Here is a 20,859-nt window from a genome sequence, read left to right as displayed (position 1 = left end):
GTGTGTGCCCTCTCAGCACCTGCATCTGTGCCCTTGGCCGGCGCTGAGGTGTCTCTGGAGAGCAGCTGAGAGCCTCAGTGGCTCCTTCTCTCCACACTCCAGGGCCCCACAGTGTGCCCACCTCCAGCTCTGCCAGAACCTGCACCATCTACCCCATCACCTGCCTGTGACCCTGTGAAAAAATAAAGTCTTTGTTTCCTCAGCACCACGAGGCTCTTTGACTTTGTTCCAACCCAGGTTGCTCTGGGAGTGTCTCCTCCCCTCTGTTTCTCAGGCCACCACTACCTGTGGAAGAGGCAGATCCTGACTGTAGGCCAGAAAACACAGCAGTTCCATTTCCTGCAAAAGGGCCTGTGGGAACACTTTGTGTTGGGGCAGGAGGAGGAAGGGTGCTGGTTTCAGCCCCACACCAATGAAAGGGAAAGATCCCCACAATATGATGTGGGAAAGGATCGGACTCAAGCCTAGACTCTGCTGGAGGTGACTCCCGCCATCAGAATCCAGGGGTTGGGGAGGCAAAGAATGGGAAGTCTGGCCAGAAAAGAGGTTGAGAGACCAGGCGAGGAAAGAGAGGCCATGGGAGGATTATTAACTCAATTTCTTCAATGAGGATCTGGGGAAGAATGACGAGAGATAAAACTGAAGAGGTTGTAGATGCAGGGGAGACGTTGGGCTCTCAAATATCTGATGTGAGAAAATTGGAAAGAATAGAAACATGGAACTGGGAAATGGTCCTGTTTTTAAAAATAAAGATAATCTTAAGATCAAATATTTCCTTAGCACATTTATGAGCCAGGAATTGGTTCTTGAGTTAATCCCCCCAACAGCGCTGGGATGTGGGTACTCTTATTGTCTCAGATACGGAAACATCATCATCATCATCACCACACATTTTGTCAACTTGCAGAGCATCCCAATGACTCAAGAGAGACTAAAACGAGGTATTGCAGAAGCCTCCGGCCAAAGTCTCTTCTCTGATGCTTTTCATGAACCCAGGCTGTACTTCTGAACTAAGAAATTTAAGAGGAAATGAAAATTGAACTGAACCTGGACAGATGCTCTTTCCTATTTGGGCCTTTTGATAGAAGAGAAGACTGACTCTTTTCTAATTGGATTTCTATGGCATCTTGTCTCTGTGTAATCATGGAAGAGAATAAACTCTTTTGACAAAAACTTCCTCAAGGATGTCTCAAGAGATGAATACATCTCTCAGAACATGTTTAGGAAGAGGATGAGGACATATTGAGGACCCAAGGCCTTCTCGGTCACAGAACCCCTCAAAAGTCCAATAAAGATGCTTATTAACCCCATGCTCCTCTTGTTGCCTCCATTGTGGACCCTCTGCTTCCCTCTCCTCTGATGGAGGCCTGGGCTTCTCTTACAGGCCCTCCTAGCTCAGGTCCTGCACTTGATGGACATTCAGCTGAGTTCGTAGAAGCCAGTAAAAGGTGATTCTGAGTAGGCTATGGACTGAGAAGTCCAGGGCAGGGACTCCTGGGTTTGTGATGCTCAGCATGGGTATGTTGCTGGAGGAGGGTGATAGCACCTAACGCTCCCAGCTCAGTTCTGAGCATAAGACAATATGTTTGACAAAAGGGAACTAGAAAACCCTGGTACTTGCTCAAATACTTCCCACACAGGCCTACACGTGTACTTGAGAGAGGCCATGTCCCATGTTCATACTTTGCAGTGGAATGTAGTCTGGAATATGACACACTTGACCTAAAATAAATGAATTGTCTAGCTGGACAGACAGACAAGTGAATAAAGAATCTACCCCCCGTGATAAGTGCTATAAAATAAGTGATTACAAAGTCCATAGTTTTTTGAGTGCCCTCTTTTTCTCCTGCATGTTCTCTGGTAAAATTGGGCACCTAATATAATAATCTCTTGTTCTTGGGGGTGGTGACTATGCTGAGAACACTGGACATTCAGGGTGAGCTGTGTGTGGAAAATGGATGGAGGGGTTAGGCCAGGGGAGGTGGGCTCAAGAGAGAAACTTGCTGGCACTCAGGAAGGAACGTGGGACACCTGGGCAGGACAGGTGTGGAGCCAAGTCAGTGTTCGATCGAAGGGTAAGTATAGAGAAGGGAACTACCGTTGGAGTGATAAGAATCACAATTAGCATATTACAAAAATCCTTGCGATTAAAATTTTATGCTGAATTATACTGAACTGCACTGAGGTTTTTGTCTGGGATGTAGATATGGGATCTGTCTGAGATTCAACACAGCCCAGAAGGCAATGCCTGAATGAAAATGAAACTTTCGTTTTGTAACTCTGAGTTCAGGTGTTTGATTAAGCAGTTAGAAGCCCTCTGGAGATCTCTGTTCCAAGGATTTCTCCGGGGTCTTTCTCCCTTTCTACTACCAGCCAATCAGTAACGCAATTCCAAGGCTCCAGCCATGTTCCCCTAATTGCCTTTAGAACCTTCCTTCTTGTTGTAATTATCCACAACACCAAGAAATCAGTGTTTTGTGGTCAAACAGACTGTGAAATATTTCACAAGATTTCAACCCCGAAAAACTTTTTGTCCGTAAACCTCACCTCACCTCCAGACCCTCAGTTCCTATGAGTCACCTGTGGGTGATCAGGAATCCATCTTCTCTCTTCTCCACAGTGTCCCAGGCTCCAGCATCCCCTGTAGGTCAGCTCAGGGCCTGGAAGTGCTGAGGAATGGGTGACATCACTGAGCATCATCGAATGCGGGGGTTTCATGTGCCAAGGATAGAAGGCAGGTGGGCGGTGTTGAAAGGAAGAGTCATTAACTCACAAAGGCATACACCCTGACCTTACAGCATCCAGGAAGGAGGAGCTAAGCAGTTACAGAGAGAGGAGGAGGGGCTTTGAAGATTAGAGAGAAGGAGATCCTTGAAATAACCTAGAACCTTCTATAGGAACTTCTTAGAAGATCAAGTCCCATGAAGTAGAGGAGAGACAGTTGGAGGGTGTGAGCAACTTGTGTGCTACTCACCTGTCATCCACAGAATAACCCTAAATCTTTCTGCCTCAACTCCTTCCTTCCTCCCTCCCTTTCTTCCTCCTTTCCTCCCACCCCCCATCCTTTCCTTCCTTCCTTAACATATGTTGAGCTGATCCAGCTTCTTGTTATTCCATTCTAAATCCTCCATATCTTTCAAGGCAGGTACGAAGCGTTTTCCTATGAGAAAAGTCACAGGACTCTTCAATACCCTGTCTTAGCCTTCCTGTAGGCCTGCCATTTTAATTTTTTTCATCCATCCATCCATCCACTCAGTAATCAAGCAGGATGTGTTGCACTGCTATGGCGGCACACCATGCATTCTGCTATACACAAGAAATTGGGAAATGAGTAAGATTTGGTCCCTGTTCTTGAGTAAATCACAGTATAGTGGGGCAAACGCACAAGTAATACAATAAGCATGATCTGATGTGGTCAGTGCTGCAACTTGTGTGTGGCGTCCACAGGCCCCAGGTCAGAACCTTTGGGTATCAGTCCCTTTTTGCCTGCAGTAACTCGGAGGGGGAGGATGCATCCAGAGGTTGTCACCTGCTATCATCTAAGGGTTTTCGTTGAGATGAAGTCATGGGCCTGTAAGAACAGTGCTTGGACAAGTGGTGGGAACAGAGGTGGCGATCCTTGGTCTGCCCGTGGGCAGCCAGCCCAGATGGCAATGCCAAGGGGAACTCATAGAACTTGGGGGTCCTCCCAGGAGGGATAACACGTTGCTAAGGGTGTGACTGAGGGGACATTGGAGAGATCTCAGACAACATGAAAGGGGATGAATAATGGGCTTGATAAGCATTCATTTAGAGTCAGAGATTCCTGAGTTTGAATTCTTGCTTCTCCACTAAACAGCTGTTATCTGGAGAAAGAAAAAGCTATAAAGTGATGGAGGCACCATAGACGAAAGATGTGAGGAATAAAATCACAGACAGAGACAAGAAATCTAGCTGCAGTGACACGGTTTGCTAACTAAGACACATCTGAGGACCATTGTGTCAGTACCATAGTGACTGTGATATTTATTCTAAGAGCTCCAAGAGTAGTTTGGGGAGGGAGTGATTCCAGTTGGCTAGGGCAGCTTAGGGAGATTGGCTGAGCTATGAATCATATTTAATGGGTGTGGTGATGATGAGGGTGAAATGGTGAAGCTTATGTACACCAAAGTAGGAGTGATTGACCAAGAATTTTGGAAATTACCATTATGTAAGCTGTGTGGTATTTTTCCATTGCATTTTATTTTAACATTAGAGATGCATTGTTCTCTGAAACATCACCTTTAAGAATGAGACAAATCACCCTAGCCGGTTTGGCTCAGTGGATAGAGCGTCGGCCTGAAGAAGGGTTCAGTTTCAATTCCAGTCAACGGCATGTACCTTGGTTGCAAGCTCGTCCCTCTCCAGCCTGGGCCCTGGTCAGGGCACGAGCTGGAGGCAACCAATTGATGTGTTTCTCTCACATCGATATTTCTCTCTGTCTTTCTCTCTCTCTGCCACTCTCTCTAAAATCAAAGGAAAAATATCCTCGGGTAAGGATTAAAACAAAAAAAAGAATGAGACGAATCTTTCAAATCACAAATATTCATTACAATATTGACAAAGCATTATAGTTTTTTATAAACATTGATGAAAATTATGTGTCTGATTATCCTGTTATAGGAAGACCTATAGGGGTAACTATCCCTTTTTAGGTGATCAAATAAGTAATATTCATGGGAAGAAAGGAGCACCCCTGGGAAGATGTCTTTTCACTGTGGCTGTGGCATGAGGGAGGTGGGGAGACTGGGAGGGCCTGAGGACAAAGGCCTGCTCATGCACTAACATTGTCTCATTAGCGTGAACAACTTATCCCTCTCCTTCCTTGGCTTTTGATGTGGAAGCTAGCAAATGCTCATGTTCTTTTTTGTCACCACCAAAGCCACTATCTCTGTGTTAATATTTTACCCAAGCTGGGGGTCTTCTCCGGGTGTATTAAACTAACACCAGCGTCACTCAGGCCCAGAGGATGAGAGGCCGGCTGCATAGAGAGCCACCCTGTTTCACTCTGCATTGCAAGTAAACTGGGAACCGTCGCCCACAGATGCATTTGAATGTAAGCTTCCTAGAGAAGAAACGTTGTCTCTCTGATTCTCTGCTGTATCTAGTGCCTAGAATTGTGTCCATCATAGGTGCTCAATAAAAATGTATTTTTTTATTGATAAATTTTTTTATTGAGTGGATAAATGGGTCCAAGGCTAGGACATGGTGTCACCCTGATGCAGTCTTTGGAATCTATTTTTTTTTCATTGCTGGGACCTCTTTTTCTTGTCTCACTTTTTATGATGCTCTTTATTACTTTTAGCTTCCCAATATCTCTTTGGTGTCTCAGCCAGGACCTTTATAAGTTGACCCTGCTCCCTTTTCACTCACTCAGATTTGACTCAACCATGAGCGGTAATTCTGTCAGTTCTTTAGAGTGGCACTTTGAGGTACTTCTGAGCTTCTAAGTCTTCTTCTAAAGCCCCTGGCAGATGGTGTCTTCTAATTCTCCAGTTTTTCCAGGCCATGGTGGACTTTCAGGTCGGCACAGAGCTGTTGGGTTTGTGTGTTGACTGTGCTAAAAGCCTGGTGTTCAAGGTTTTGCAGATCCTATCTGTAGAGGCATAGCCCTTCCTGGGTGCCAGGCTCACCCTCCCCCTTGCAAGACTCACATGTTTCCTGCCCCTGGCTGAGCATCTTTGGTGATTTCTAGCTGAATTTAAACTCATGGCTAGAGCTGTGGCTTCTACTTCAAGGATTCATGTCCCAGTTTGTTAGACCTGGTTGGTGTGTCCGGTATTAAACTTCTTCAGGGTCTTTTTAATCCCCAAGTTTTAATAATTTTCAGGCTTGATAAAATCTTTCTTTAATTTGATGAACTTATGAGATTGTCCGGCCCCTCCCCCCACACCCCTGCTTGCTCTACTACTCAGTTCTTAACATCAATTTCTCTTAATATTTGCCATTTGATTGTGGTTTGAGCTCTATAACATTTCTCTGGCTTTCTGGCAGTCCAGGTAAGATGCTACTCTTGGTTCATATGTAGGAACATTATTTCAACCTCAGCAGCATCTGAGTTTTATAATTTAAGCCAAAACATGGGACTGTATTGAGCTTCATGGTTGTGTAGAGTTCAACAGTTAATGAATATTTACTCCTTAGATTACATTGACATTCTCATGTTCTCTTTTTCATTCTTCTAAATTTTCATCTCACATACATCCATTATCTCATTGATTAGACTCACAGCCACATTGCTCCCCCTAGACCTCATTAATGTAAATACTTCTTACCTTCCATCTCCTGAATTTTCATGGAGCCCATTGAGTTAACTCTCCTTCCTGAGGCATATGTCTCCTTCCTTCGCCGATTTTCTGTTTCCTTGCCTCCTGATCCCCTGTTACTTAAGTAGGACCCAGAAACAGCTTATCAAAATATATAAAAGTCCCATATCATACAGTGCCAATTCCCAGATTATATCAACACCCACTCAGGTTTCATAGGAAAAATCAATCCTTTCACTGAGAGTTGCAAGGACTCAAAGCAATATGACCCTCACCCTTCTTTCTATCTCCATTCCAACCTAAAATCTCTTCACAGACCTTCTATGGGTGGAGGGGAAACTGATCTATTTTTCCAGGGTCCAAAACTAAGATTCTGCTCCGAGTTGTGTTGTGTTGACCGAGGAACTGAGAGGAGGGACAGAGTGAAATGACATTCGAGCCACCCATGGTAATGAGGAAGAGAAGCTTTATTTTTTTTCACAGGCCCAGGCGCTGCCAATCATTGTCACGTGCAGAGGGTGGGAGGATTGTGAGATCCCGGACATCAGACTGGAAGATCGGCTGGAAGTGGAAACTCCCTGGGAACATCCCAGCTCAGGCTGGGCAGGCGAGCAGGGGGCGTCTGGGAGAGGCTGGGTCTGACTGGGGCTTTTCCTCTGGCTTCTTGTCTTCTCTCAAGTCGCTTGTCTCAGCATCAGATCCAGGTCAGCAGCAGCCCCCAGAGCTGTGGCCACAGCCCGAGCCCCCTGGATGCTGCCCACTGCCAGTGTCACAGGACTCGGAGCTCTGGCGCCTGCAGCGGTGGGACCTGCGGTGATGCCTGTGGTGGCTCAGGCAGCAGCCACCCTCGGAGGAGCTGGGGCCACAGCCGCCCCCAGAGCTCAGAGCACAGCCAGAGGGGGCTGGGGGCAAACACTGTGCTGGGCTCTTTGGGGGGCACTTCGGGGAGGGGCACTTGGGGGTGCACTTGGGAGGGGGCTGGCACTGCTGCTGGTTCTGCTGGCAGGACATCTTGACAGGAATTTGACCTTGAACAAATAAAAGACATTTTGAGCTCAGAAGCTTCAGAAGTTTCAAAGTCTCCTCCCCACAGCTTGTCAAACACTCATCCTCCATGATGACCAAGCTGCCTGCTAAGCCTCAGAAGGGAAAGAAATGGGAACACAGAGGGGCCACATGCATTTGGATAAAACACCTTCAAGGATGCCAGATGGACCATGTGCACCCCTGACAGCATACTCAGCAGGATTGGGAAGGAGTCCTCAAGACCTTGGCTGTTGGGGCTCACAGTCCCCTGACAGGTGCCTGAGTGGCTCCTTCCTCACCATCATCCCCGACCCCCCTCCACTGCTGCCCACTGTGGGCTTCTTCCCCCCCAGTTCCATTCAGATCTGAGCCCCTCTTCCTACCCTCCCAGCTGAGGTCTGTCCCCTGCCAGACACTCACCGGGTGCAGAGGAGGCAGGAGAAGCTGTTCCCGGGGAGGCAGTGGATGGGGAGCCCCGGGCAGGAGCCCTTTTATCCTGTGCTGGGTTTGTGACAAAGGGCCTGAGCATGTGCTGCTTTCACAAGCAGGGGGAGGGGACAGCGCCACACACTTCCTAGTTGCCTCCCTCAGTGTCTTCCTGGGCAGGAGCCTAACGTTTTAATAAGATGGAACCAGGATGTCCTTGTGACTGCCAAATTCTTCCCATTCAAGTCTGCCTTGGACCTGCGGCTGTACATTCATTCATTCAGTCATTCACTTCCATGCATGGACACAGGCTTTTTTACTTCATTTAGCAGTAATAATGTAGAGATACTTACGACATGTGTCTTCCCTTGAGTATCTCACAGCCTAAATGGACCATCACTTAGACAAAGAACTATAATGGATCTGGTGAAATAGATACGATCATAGGGGTATTTACAAAGACCTCAAGCCCAAGAGTCCAGCTTTTGGAGGTCATTGCCCCATTGCTCTGCAGGCCCTGAAGGGAGATGGAGCCTTCAGATGCTCTCTAGGGCAGCCGTGGGCAAACTATGGCCCGCGGGCCGGATTCGGCCCCTTTGAAATGAATAAAACAAACAAACAAAAAAGACCGTACCCTTTTATGTAATGATGTTTACTTTGAATTTATATTAGTTCACACAAACACTCCATCCATGCTTTTGTTCCGGCCCTCTGGTCCAGTTTAAGAACCCATTGTGGCCCTCCAGTCAAAAAGTTTGCCCACCCCTGCTAGGGTGACAGCTGGGCAAGGTCATTGTTGTGTATTTGGTTTACATAAAGCTTAGCTATTATGAGGTCTTAGCCATTATGAGGGCAAATGAGGCTCACCAACCACCTCTAGCATTGTCAGCTTCACAGTTTTCAACCATGTTTACGAAATGGCTCATTTTTAGCATGTGAGCAATTTTTCTTTAATTTTTCTAGGCAGAAGAATTTCTAGTGTCAGAATCAATAGGACATATGCCACAGTCAGGAAGACATAAAGCCACAATGGAAAAGAGGATATTTTTCCCTCCATCTTCCTCCTCCTCCTTATAGTCTTCTTTCTCCTTCTTAAGAATATCAATTGTGAATATTGTCATGGCTAGAGTTGTAAGTCCCTTCTCCATTCTAACTCCTCTGCCATATGGGGATATGAGGTCCTCTTAGGAAATTTTCTGCCCTGGACAAGAACTGGCTTTAAGCCTTCCTTTAGCCTACATCACACTAGCAGAGAGGTTAAACATTACTAGTAAATGAGCATTTGCCTTTGGGATGACTGAGCCCTAAGGCAACAATGTAGGTGCAACACGAGCTGATGTTGTCTATGGGTTCAAGACGAGCTGTAGAAGAAAATAATTATTTTTTCATGTCATGTGGTTTCCCAGAAAAAAGTACAGAGGCCGTTTTTAATCCCAGTGATGTGCGATTTTGATGTGCGATTTTGGGGCTGCACTTTGTGTGTGACGCGCCCCCTGTCAGTGTGGCCCAAACTGTTTCAGAACCTGCCAGCAGAAGGGTCTTATACCCAGCCCAAGTCCCCGTCTCAGTCCTGGTCTCCATCTCCTGATGCTCTCATTCTTCTGCTTGATTTGGATCACCTTAATCTCACACCTCCCTCACGAAGCCTCCCTCACCTTACACCCTCCCTGTCCTTCTCAGAAGAGAGTCCACGGTGAGCCTGAGATGGCAGGTGAGCCTGAGGTGACAGAAGATACTTGAACCTATGGCCCAGAGCCTGAGGCGACTCCAAAAGTGGGGCACTTTGAGGGTGTTTCAGGAGCCCTGACATCCTTGAGGAATCTGGAATAACATGCGGAGAAGAAGTCTACCCGGTTGGTCTAAAATGAGGATGGTATGACCTCATAACATGTATGTTAGCTCTGGGACAGGAATTGCTTTATCTGAGGTCCAGCTTCAGGCTGAGCCTTCTGAGCAAGGCATATTAGTAATAAATGAGCAACAAATAAACGAGGACCTGCCCTCCTCCTTAGTGACTTATGACTGATGCTGCGAAAAGGGGAAGATGAGATGAGCAAGCCTGAAAGCAGTGTGCTAGGAAGATATTTATTCCTGGAGTTTGTCATTGTCTTGTTTTTGGCTATTAAGTGCATCGATTTGGATAAACAAATCCAAAGTTTATAATATATGCTCATCATTGGTCCATGCAAGGTCCTCTTAATTAATTTATCCAACTGCTTATCTATCTTCTATCTATCTATCTATCTATCTATCTATCTATCATCTACCTATCTATCTATTTATTATTTAAATAACAAATACAAAAATCCACCACACAAGTGAAACAAGAACTCTAATAGTAAGGTACATATAACTTACTATGTACCTTATCCCCTACCAGCTCCTGCTGCTGTAACCACCACCTTAAATTTGTATTTATCATTCTTTGCTTCCTTCTTGTATATTTTTATCACATTTAATATTTGTATTCCTAAATTGTATTATTTTATTCTATTTTTAAGTCAGATTTCTTGAGGTATATTTTACAAACAGAAAAAAATCACCCATTTAAAGTATGCAAGGCTACGAGCCTTGACTAACATACACCAATGTGTGTACACCACTACAATTAAGATAAAGAACAATTCCATCCCTGGAATAGATTTCCTCACGACCCTATGGAGATATCACTCCATGGCTTTCCTCCTCAGCCCTCCCCCATACCAGACCTTGGAAACTACTGATCTATTTTCAGTCCTTATAATTTTATCTTTTCCAGAATGTCATATCATTGGAATCATATACTACGTAGCATTTAAAGTCTGGCTTTTTTTCCCACATAGAATGATACACTTGACATTTATTTTGTTGTTTCTTATATTAGTAGTTCATTCCTTCTTTATTGCTAAGAACCATTCCATTGTATAGATGTATCACATTTTTTAATCCATTCACCTGTTGAAAGACATGAGCTATTTCCAGTTCAGGGCAATTATGAGTAAAGCCACTATAGACACTGACTGACGGGTGTTTCTGTGAACATAAATTTTATTTCTCCTAGTAAAAACCTAAGGGTAGGGTTTCTGGGGGAAATAGTGTATGTTTCATTTTTAAAGAAACTGACAGACTGTTTTCCAAAGTGGTTGTACAATTTTGCTTTCCTGCCAGCTCTCACTGAAGACCTAGTTGCTCCACAACCTTGCTTGTACTTGGTATTGTCAGTTATTACTATTGTTATTATTTATTTTAGCCATTCTAGTGTGTGTAAAGTGGTATCTCATTTTGCTCTCAATTTGTATTTTCCTAATGACTAATGATGGTGTCTTTTCATGGGCTTGTTTGCCACCCATATACCTTTGTTGAAATGTCTGTTCACTTATTTTGTCCATTTTTAATGTTTGTCCATATCCTTCTTATTGATTTTTACAATTTTTATATATTATGGACATAAGTAATTCACCAGATAAGTATTTTTAAAATATTTTCTCCAAGTCTGTGACTTTTCTTGGCATTTTCTTAAGTGTCCTTTAAAAAGTAGAAATTTTAAATTTTGATGAAGTCCTATTTATCAAGGTCTTTTTTGAAATGCCCCCTTTTTGGTCATACCTAAAATTTTTGGCATACCCCAAAGTCACAAAGATTTTTTTCTTGTTTTACTCTAGAAGGTTTATGTTTTACATATTGAACCATATACAGGGTATCCCAAAAAATGTATACACACTTTGAATAATTATAAAAGCAGTTTTTATTAAAATACATTTCATTTTCAAAATGTAACAGAAGCTACAGACTTTGAGTGTATACATTTTTTGGGACACCCTGTATATTGAGTTAATATTTATATGTAGCATCAGGTACAAATCATTTTTACACATAAGGATGTCCAATTGTTTCAGCACCATTTCCTTCTTTTTTATATATGTTTTTATTGATTTTTAGAGTGAGAAGAAGGGAGAGGGGAGAGAGAAAGAGAAAGAGAGAGAGAGGACTATTGAAATATCAATGTGAGAATGAAACATCGATCAGCTGCCTCCTGTATGCTCCCTACCAGGGATGGAGCCCACAACCCAGGCATGTGTCCTGACTGGGAATTGGACTGGCAACATTTCGATGCACTAGACTAGACGATGCCCAACTAGCTGAGCCACACCAGCCAGGGCCCTCAGCAGGGTCTTAAAATAACTCATGGGATCACTATGCTTCAGTGTGGTTGAGTTTTAGAGTGAAATGAGAAAAACAAAATTGTCTAAAGGTAGGAAGCTAGTCCTATAGGTTTGAATGGTCATTAAAGAGCAAAACACATATCCTATAAAAAAGAATCCATTCAAAATCATTTAATTAACTATGTGTGCTGCTTTATCACCTGCTTTTTACCAGTTAACAAAAGGCCATGAACATTTTTCTTTATAAGAAAATATAAATCCATGATATGATATTATTACAACAGCAAAAATTATGTAAATTACATATGGTTTATTAAAGTTCATAGCCCTAATTATATTTTTTTACTATAGCTAGATAGTATAATAGATTCCAATGTGCAAATAGTTTTGAGTTTAGGTAAATTCAGTAAGAAAGAAATACACATTTTTAACTCTGGCCAATGTCCTTATTTGTCCATCAGCACCTAGTCGGGTCTGCTCCCTTCATGCCTGAAACTCCATGCTGCTCCCCGGGTGCCAGGAGGTCATCCGAGGGCTCACTCCACAAGACAGGGCCCTGCACCAGTCCTGTCCCTTGCCCACATCTCATTGCCAGGAGCTCCTGGGGAAGTAGTCACTTATATCTGAAGGTCATGGTCACTAGAACATCCTGGAGACACTGTGCACATTAAATTACATGTATCACTTGGAATTGTTCTGTAATTTATTAATTGCCCGTGTGGGTCTCTTGGTAGAATGCAAGGACAGAATGTTTTCATAGTCATCCTTGCTCCCAGAACAGTACCTGAGACGGGCTAAACCGAGGCATGGCAGCTGGGAGAAGGCAGGAAACAAGGAAGGAAAGGGAGTGTCAGGCTCCTAGGAAGCCCTGGGGGGTTATGTGGACAGTCATCCTGCTTCCTGGTTGAACCTCATTAGTTGGACGTTATGCAAGTGCTCAGGGAAAAGGCTGGAAGCCTAGTCCTGGAGGTGCACCCGACTGTCCCCTCCCCCTGCTTGTGAAAGCAGCACATGCTCAGGCCCTTTGTCACAAACCCAGCACAGGATAAAAGGGCTCCTGCCCTGGGCTCCCCATCCACAGCCTCCCCAGGAACAGCTTCTCCTGCCTCCTGTGCACCCGGTGAGTGTCTGGCAGGGGACAGACCTCAGCTGGGAGGGTAGGAAGGGGGGCTCAGATCTGAATGGAACCAGGGGGAAGAGGCCCACAGTGGGCAGCAGTGGGGGATGGGGATGGTGAGGAAGGAGCCACTCAGGCACCTGTCAGGGGACTGTGAGCCCCAAAAGCCAAGGTCCTGAGGACTCCTTCCCATTCCTGCTGAGTATGCTGTCAGGGGTGCACATGGTTCATCTGGCATCCTTGAAGGTGCTTTATCCAAATGCATGTGGCCCCTCCGTGTTCCCATTTCTTTTCCTCAGAGCTTGGCTTAGCAGGCAGCTTGGTCATCATGGAGGATGAGTGTTTGACAAGCTGTGAGGAGGAGACTTTGAAACTTCTGAAGCTTCTGAGCTCAAAGTGTCTTTTATTTGTTCAAGGTCAAATTCCTGTCAAGATGTCCTGCCAGCAGAACCAGCAGCAGTGCCAGCCCCCTCCCAAGTGCACCCCCAAGTGTCCCTCCCCAAAGTGCCCCCCAAAGAGCCCAGCACAGTGTTTGCCCTCAGGCCCCTCTGGCTGTGCTCTGAGCTCTGGAGGCGGCTGTGGCCCCAGCTCCTCCGAGGGTGGCTGCTGCCTGAGCCACCACAGGCATCACCGCAGGTCCCACCGCTGCAGGCGCCAGAGCTCCGAGTCCTGTGACACTGGCAGTGGGCAGCATCCTGGGGGCTTGGGCTGTGGCCACAGCTCTGGGGGCTGCTGCTGACCTGGATCTGATGCTGAAACAAGCAACTTGAGAGGAGACAAGAAGCCAGCAAAGAAGCCCCCGCTGGACCCTGCCTCTCCCAGACACCCCATTCTAATATTCCCAGGCTGGTTGCTGAAATGTTCTTGGGGGAGGGGTGAGCACTCCCCAGAAGATGCGAGGCATATATTTTCCACGCTTCTGGGCAGCCCCTCCTCTCAGTGTTATCACCTGTGTCTAACCAGGTAGAAAAATAAAGCCTGTTCTCTCCACCTGACTCTCACTTGTTGTTTGACTGCTTCTCCCAAGGCTGCTAGGGGGCCTGCCTCCTGCAGCTCCTGAAGGTCCAGCATCCCAGCCCCAGGAGATGTTCCTGATGTGGGACTGAACCATGAGTGGGTGGGATTTTTCTCACAGGAGAGGCCCTGGGTGACTGAGGGTGGGAAGGAGCGGAGTGGAGAGTGTTTGCTGAGAACACTGTCAGCAAAGGGCTGACTTTTCTTGCGTCACAGTGTGGGGAGCAATTACCTAACATCGGATCCCCTGTCTAGTATATTCAGGTGGTAGAGATGATCAGAAATTGAGAAGAATGAGACCAAAGAGGACGGAGGGCCTGGAGGCAGCAAGAAAGGTCTAAGGGAGGAAGATCAAGTCAACCTACAAATGACTGACTTTAGAGAGAGAGGCAGCCTGCAAAGTTAGTCAGCTCTGAGGAAACTGAACTAAGCGTTTTCCTTGAGAGAACAGATGGGGTGTTCTGCAAAGGGAGGCTCTGAGAAAAGCGAGAAGAAAGGGAACATAGGAAATGCCTCAGGGGATTACAGATTGGAACCCTGTACATTTCTCTAAGCTCTTCTCAGATACATGGTTTGAAAATATTTTCTCTCACTCCGTAGGTTGCCTTTTCACTCTGTTGATTGCTCATGATGCAGAAGATTTTAAATCTAATTTCGTCCCACTTGTCTATATTTGCTTTTGTTGCCTGTGAAATCATGGCCAAGAAATCATAGCGAAGACTGATGTCTGGAAGCTTTTTCCCTGCATGTTTCTCTGGAGATTTACTTTCAGGTCTTAGGTTTAAGTCTTTAATCCATTTTGAGTTAAGCTCAATTTCTTTTTTTTTTTTTTCATCTGAACATCCAGTTTTCTCAACACTGTTTATTGAAGGGACCGTTCCCCATTGTGTATGCTTGGCACCCTTGTCAAAGATCAGTTGACTATATATACATATATACCTGGTTTTATTATTAGACTCTATTCTGTTCCATTGGTCTATAGATCTACCTTTATGCCAGTATAATACTGTTTTAATTACAGTAGCTTTGTAATATTTTTTTGAAATCAGGATATGTGATGACTGGCTTTATTTTTTTTCTCAAGATTGCTTTGACTATCTACAGTCTTTTGTGGTTTCATATAAATTTTAGAATTTTTTTTCTATTTCTATAAAAAATGCTGTTAAGGTTTTGATGGGGATAAGAACTACTATATGATCCAGCAACCCCACTTCTGAGTGTATATCCACAGAATTGAAATCAGGATATGAAGACAATTGTAGTCCCTGGAGTTACACTTTCCATAACTATTACAACAAAAATGACATACTCTTTGTCTCAACAATTAAAATGTTTATCTTAACTCATAAAACACTTGTATATGCACACAAGGAAGATTATTAAATCAGGTCTACAGCAGCATTTATAGTTAAGGAAAAATTAGTCTAAATATCTAACATTATCAGGAAACATGTAAACACTGACATCTTATTCAACAAAGATGCGGTAAGGGAAAGAGGAGGTCTAAATGTCAAGGATCTGACCTTCAGCGAACATGCCCTTTACCACCACCAGGTGTCACTATAGAAGCAAGAGCAGGCAGAGGTTGACTCAGAAATTTAGTCACTGATGTCTCCAACATCACCATTATCCTCTTCAGCATTTATAAATTTATTATAAGTTAACATCTAATTTGCATCACTTGCTTTCTACAAAGTTCTTCCTGTAATCGCTCTTTCATTCTTTGATTATCTAGTAAAGAGTCACTAGAGACCTCAAGTGAGGTAGGCATTGTGTATTGTATATAAAGCTTTTAAACCAGTGGAAGAGACACTATTAAATAGTTACAATAAGAATTATGTATATAAGCCCTTCAAAAGGAATTTAAATTAGTTTGAGATCAATAAAGTCTAAAATGTCTTGGATTCTGTAAACTGATGGTCATTGAACACCAACAGGAACCCCCACCTTCAGGTGTGGAAAAGGAAACTTTATGCAAACAACTAAACTGTGATGCAAATGCTACATGTCTGTGTAAATGTGCTACAGCACTGCTATGAAAACAGTGCACTGTGAGGTGGAGGGGGGGTTGGGGGGGGGGGGTGAAGGTGCGCGGTGGGTAAATCACCCGGAGAGACATGGTCTCCAGTCTGCCACAGAAAGGAAAAATGCTCTTAGAACCAGAGGGGGAGCTGGCTCATATAGACAGCAGTCTCTGCCCCTGGTCTCTGATTGGTCTGTCATCATGTAAATAAGGGCTCCAAATCCTGGCAGTTGGATTGGTCCAAGAAGCACTGTCCTGATTGGTCAAAATAGAGCCTCTCTGATTGGTCAGAGCTGCACAGTTCTGATTGGATGGGAAAAGCCTTAGTTCTATTGGTTGAAAGAGGATTCCAGGAAATCTTTATAAGGGCTGGCTCAGATAGCGGAGACTGTAGGCTGGCAGTTGAATGCACAGGCTTCTCTGCTAAGCGCATTTTGTGTGAGAGGCCCTGTGAAGAAATGGCTGCTAGGCTTTGATTTTTTATTTTTATTTTTTATTTGAGCCCAGGTAACCACCCTTCTTAGTAGGTTTTTAGTTTTGTTGTTTGTTTTTCTCTCAGCGTTCACGATACCAAGGTCCACTCCCAGTGAGAGCCACCAGCCCCTCCCACACACACTCCCCAACTCCTCGTGTTACCGGGGCCTCTTGAAGTCCTTTTGTGATGAGAGGCTCCTTGATCTGCTTCTTCTGCTTATAGTATAATTCCAGCCTGTCTGTATCTGTATCATAGCTTGGTTTTGTATTTGTCTATGTTAGAAATTCAGTTTGGCTTTAATCACAGAAGCCTGAAATAACAGTGCTTACATAAACTAGAGGATTAATTTTATTTCTCGTGGCTCCTTGGTAGCTGCATGATGCCAACAAGGACCTGGGCTCCTTTTCCTTTGCTCCTCCTCTGTCCTTAGTTCTGGTTCCTATTCACAAAATTGCCCGGGCCCCAGGGTGCTGGGCTCCAACCATGATGCCTGGCACTTAAGAAGAAGCAAAGAGGTATAGCAGAAGGTATCCGTAGCTGGGTGAGCCCCTTCAAATGGGACTTTTCAACATTTTCATAGTTTTCCTCAATTATAGGTAAAGCCAAGTCAATGATAGGTAAGGCCAAGTCAGTGAGTGGCTCCCGCCCGGTAAATGCAGGGCACACCCCTTCAGAGCTACACCTTTGGAAACTCCCAGGTAATTGCCAAATTGAATTTTCCATCCTCACCTCACATTGGCGCCCTTTCATGTTGGTCCATGGAGGTGGCATTGTAGGTGTGAGTTTCCTCAGTCTTTGTGATAAAGATCACAGGTGTGTTTCTGTCAGATATCAGATATGATGCAGGACACCCAGCTTTTGCTGCTTCTAGGTAGCCAGTGGCCCACCCATTCTTTCCTACTGCGAGAGCAACTGCTAGTTGCCTCGGTATTCATGTTCCCTATTTTCTTAACTTTGGGCCAAGAGCCCAGTGTGGGAGGAAGCAAACTATGAAAATGGAGAGCTCAGCATTACTGTTTCCTTCTCCCCCTTTCTCCACTGGTCACTGCTACCAGGCACTGCTACCAGGTACAGGGACATACGTCCCTGGCAGTCTCTCAGGGAAAAGCAGAATCTTAGAGCCTCAGAGCTCAGGCTGCCGTGACTATGAGCCCTTGGGGGTCATGGGAGGGTGGGGAAGGGATCTGGCTGTTGCCAGCATTCTGGGAGCTGCTGCTGAGCTGGGCCTGAGGACCACTAAGGAGCAATAAAGGAGGACCCAAATATCAAATAATCGTGGGCCTGGCCAAGCCTGATGGTTCTTTCTCTCCCCTTCCATTTATCTGGTACCTCCTGGGTTCAACATGCTTTATGTAGACTCAGATTTGCTCTTGATCTTATAAACCGTACTCAACAATAACGCTCAAATTTTATGATTGGATTGTGTTTCATTTCATTGTATTTAAGTTCCTTCTCAGAGCTGGAGTCCTTGGAATCTACTTACAACAAGACTTTTAATTTACTGGACTTCTTCCATTGTGGTGTGGAGCAAATGCAAAATTAGCTCTGTCTTCGATTCAGAGCTGCTCCAGGGAAGTGTGATTAAGGACCCATCAGTCAAGGCAGGGGGTCCAGGTGATGGGTGGGTAGATTCAGACACATAGGGCAGAACGGAAGCTCCACGGGTCTCCTAGAAATTACCTCCTGGAGATCATGACTGCTTCCCAATGAGGATAACTGTAGACTTACAACATACTTGTTTAATCAACATTTTATTATTCTATATTTGTTTCTAGAGTTTGTGTGTTTATGATGATAAATAATACAAAAATTAATATCTTAAATTTCTGAATTTTGTTTTTATTTTAGAACATTATCTAAAACTCAATCTCCAGATTTAAAATTGATTATAAAACTGTTGCAACAGAAATATATGAAGCTAGTTTTAATGCATCTAATACAGAATTGGATAGTAGCTCTTTTAAAAGAGTCAATGATGGATATGAAATTATACTTTATTGTTTAAAATTGTTATTCTCTATTTATTTTTCCAAATATTTATTGTTTCTTTGAATTATCTACTTTGTAATTAAAAAAGCTATTGCCATTAATCTCTAAGCTCTCAGTATTTTCTTATTGATTACATAAGATTTTAAAAGTTATTAACTTGAGTAGTTTAGTGATTCATGTCCCCAGCAAGCTCTACAAATTTTGTTTGGTGTTTTATTTATTATATAAATTATTCTTCCATTCTAAGAGAATGGAATGAGTTATCATAATTCAACTCTTTTGCAGTATTTTGTAATACTACTCATTTTGTAGTTTTATGAATAATTTTTATTCAGGTGATTTATAAATATTTCATATTTAGTAGTGCTTATGTAAAGGACCATTTCTACTCATAAATTCAAACCAGAGTCTGCTTATGTATAGCCTGTGATCAATTCAGAGAATCTTCTAATTCTAACTATGTTCAAATAAATTGTTATATTTTTTACTCTCTAAGTCTATCTTTGTGTTATTTGCAAATTAAATCTACACTAGGAGTATTTAACTGGTTAAATATTATGCAAACTCTGGGACAATCATGTGTGCAAGCTATCACACTCTTGAATTTTCCTATTATTTTTTCCATTTTAGTAGTTATTTTGTTTATGATACTTATTTATGCAGGCATTTGTGAATTGTATGCTAAATAAAATATATTTAACATACAATTGAGAGCATTTTGAGCATTAATATTTTTTGTGAATTGCAAAAAAAGGACTATCTGTTCATTTTCTTTAAAAACACACACATTTCTTTATGCACCTATGATGCCAATCCTCTACAGGACCACAATTTGACAACCATTGAAGTCATTTTTGTTCAACTGTAAGTACCCAGAGTCTGCCTTGCCTCTTCCATGAAGTTTTAACAGATTTTTTCACCTAACATGGATCTCTTCCTCTATGTCTAGAATGATCATTGGCTTTTATCTCCAATTATACATACAATAGACTAGTTATCTTAAAAAATACTGCTGTGGGAATACCCAGAAATTTCAAATCAATTGTTCTACTGTGGTGTCCTGGCAGCATTTAAAAAAAACTGCCTACTGAGAAACATGGTGTGTGTTGATTCCTGAATTTGCCTTCAGTCATGTCCTGTCTACTGGTTTCTCTTGTGTTGAGGGTCAGCATTACCATCTAGGTGTCTCTGCATCTTTCTCCAATTAAATTGTGAGCTCAGTGAGGGCAGAATCAAAAGTTTGTCTATTTTTCATAGGACCGGGGCAGTGTTGGTCACAGATTAAAGGCCCAGATGTGGTTGAGGTTGTTATGATAACAGTTGTTATGATAACTGTTCCTGTAGCCCATGATCTCATCCCTATTTCCATAGACTCTCATCTGAGTTTTGAGTGACGTGATTGCAGCATTGTATTAGTGGGGAGAGATGGGGTGACAGGAGGACATTCCTAGAGAGATACTTACCAGGAAACTCTTTTCCCACCTCTACCCAATGCAGACAGTCTGAGTTGGTAGCAGAAGTTGTCACGAAGACAGTTAGTTCCTGGTCCTTCAAGGGCAGAAATGCAAGCTTGGAAGTGAGTCATCTTCCATGTCCTTGTTATCAAATTCATCATCAACACCAGCATCAACTTTGTCATTATTAAACATCTATGTTTTAAGGTATATTTTTTATTCATTTTCTCACAAGGCATGTTTTTAGATGCCTTGTGAGAAAATGAATAAAAAACATATCTTATGGCCCAGTTGTCATGGCTCAGTGGTTGAGTATTGACCTATGAACCAGGAGGTCACTGCGTTATGGGCTTGATCCCCAGTGTGGGGAATGCAGGAGGCAGCTGATCAATGATTCTCTTTCATCACTGATGTTTTTATATCTCTCTCCTCTCCCTTCCTCTCTGAAATCAATAAAAATATTAAAATCAAATAAAATAAAGTTAAAAAATATAAATCTTATGAAATATATAAAAAGAGTTGGCTCCCAGAGGGAACTTTCCATAGGTGGGAACGTCCAATACTACATTTTCTCATCCTAGGTATCTGTGGTCTGGGACAGAAAAAATTGTTTTTGATTTTGTGGAGGTTTTTTGCCTTAGTGATTTGGGTTTTAATTGTGAGAAGAATTCCTTCTATACAACTCATTATCTTGTATGTTAAGAAAACTCACTTTTTAAAATGGTTACCAGAGTGCATCTGTGCCTGAGTGTGTGTGCATGTGCACGTGTATGCAAGCACAAGAGACAGAAATATTGAGGGAGAAAGAAGGAGGGAGAGAGAGAGAAATGATGATGGTCCAGTGCTTTTCAAAATGGGTGGAAAGTGGTGGCCGGCCTGACCAGGGGCTCGTGTGACAGAGTCACAGCC

The 20,859-nt window shown here is 43.5% G+C and overlaps 2 protein-coding genes across 2 annotated transcripts; one reads left to right on the top strand and one right to left on the bottom strand.

Annotated features, from left to right (window-relative positions):
- Positions 1 to 6,989: 6,989 nt before the first annotated feature.
- On the bottom strand, positions 6,990 to 7,755 carry LOC138996212 (late cornified envelope protein 3D-like). Its single transcript, XM_070397175.1, has 2 exons — positions 7,731 to 7,755; positions 6,990 to 7,312 (listed from the first exon to the last, which is right to left on the bottom strand). The coding sequence occupies exon 2, from the start codon at positions 7,293 to 7,295 to the stop codon at positions 6,990 to 6,992; it is 306 nt and encodes a 101-aa protein (XP_070253276.1). The 5' UTR covers positions 7,296 to 7,312; positions 7,731 to 7,755.
- A 5,178-nt stretch (positions 7,756 to 12,933) lies between these two features.
- Positions 12,934 to 13,734, top strand: LOC138996238 (late cornified envelope protein 3D-like). Its single transcript, XM_070397248.1, has 2 exons — positions 12,934 to 12,998; positions 13,412 to 13,734. Exon 2 carries the CDS (start codon positions 13,429 to 13,431, stop codon positions 13,732 to 13,734), a length of 306 nt encoding a protein of 101 aa, XP_070253349.1. The 5' UTR covers positions 12,934 to 12,998; positions 13,412 to 13,428.
- Positions 13,735 to 20,859: the final 7,125 nt, after the last annotated feature.

Source organism: Myotis yumanensis, unplaced genomic scaffold (assembly GCF_028538775.1).
Source record: "Myotis yumanensis isolate MYYU_CA2020_CCGP unplaced genomic scaffold, mMyoYum1.0.hap1 SCAF_17, whole genome shotgun sequence".
Lineage (NCBI taxonomy): Eukaryota > Metazoa > Chordata > Mammalia > Chiroptera > Vespertilionidae > Myotis > Myotis yumanensis.
This window is presented reverse-complemented; position numbering and strand designations above follow the sequence as displayed.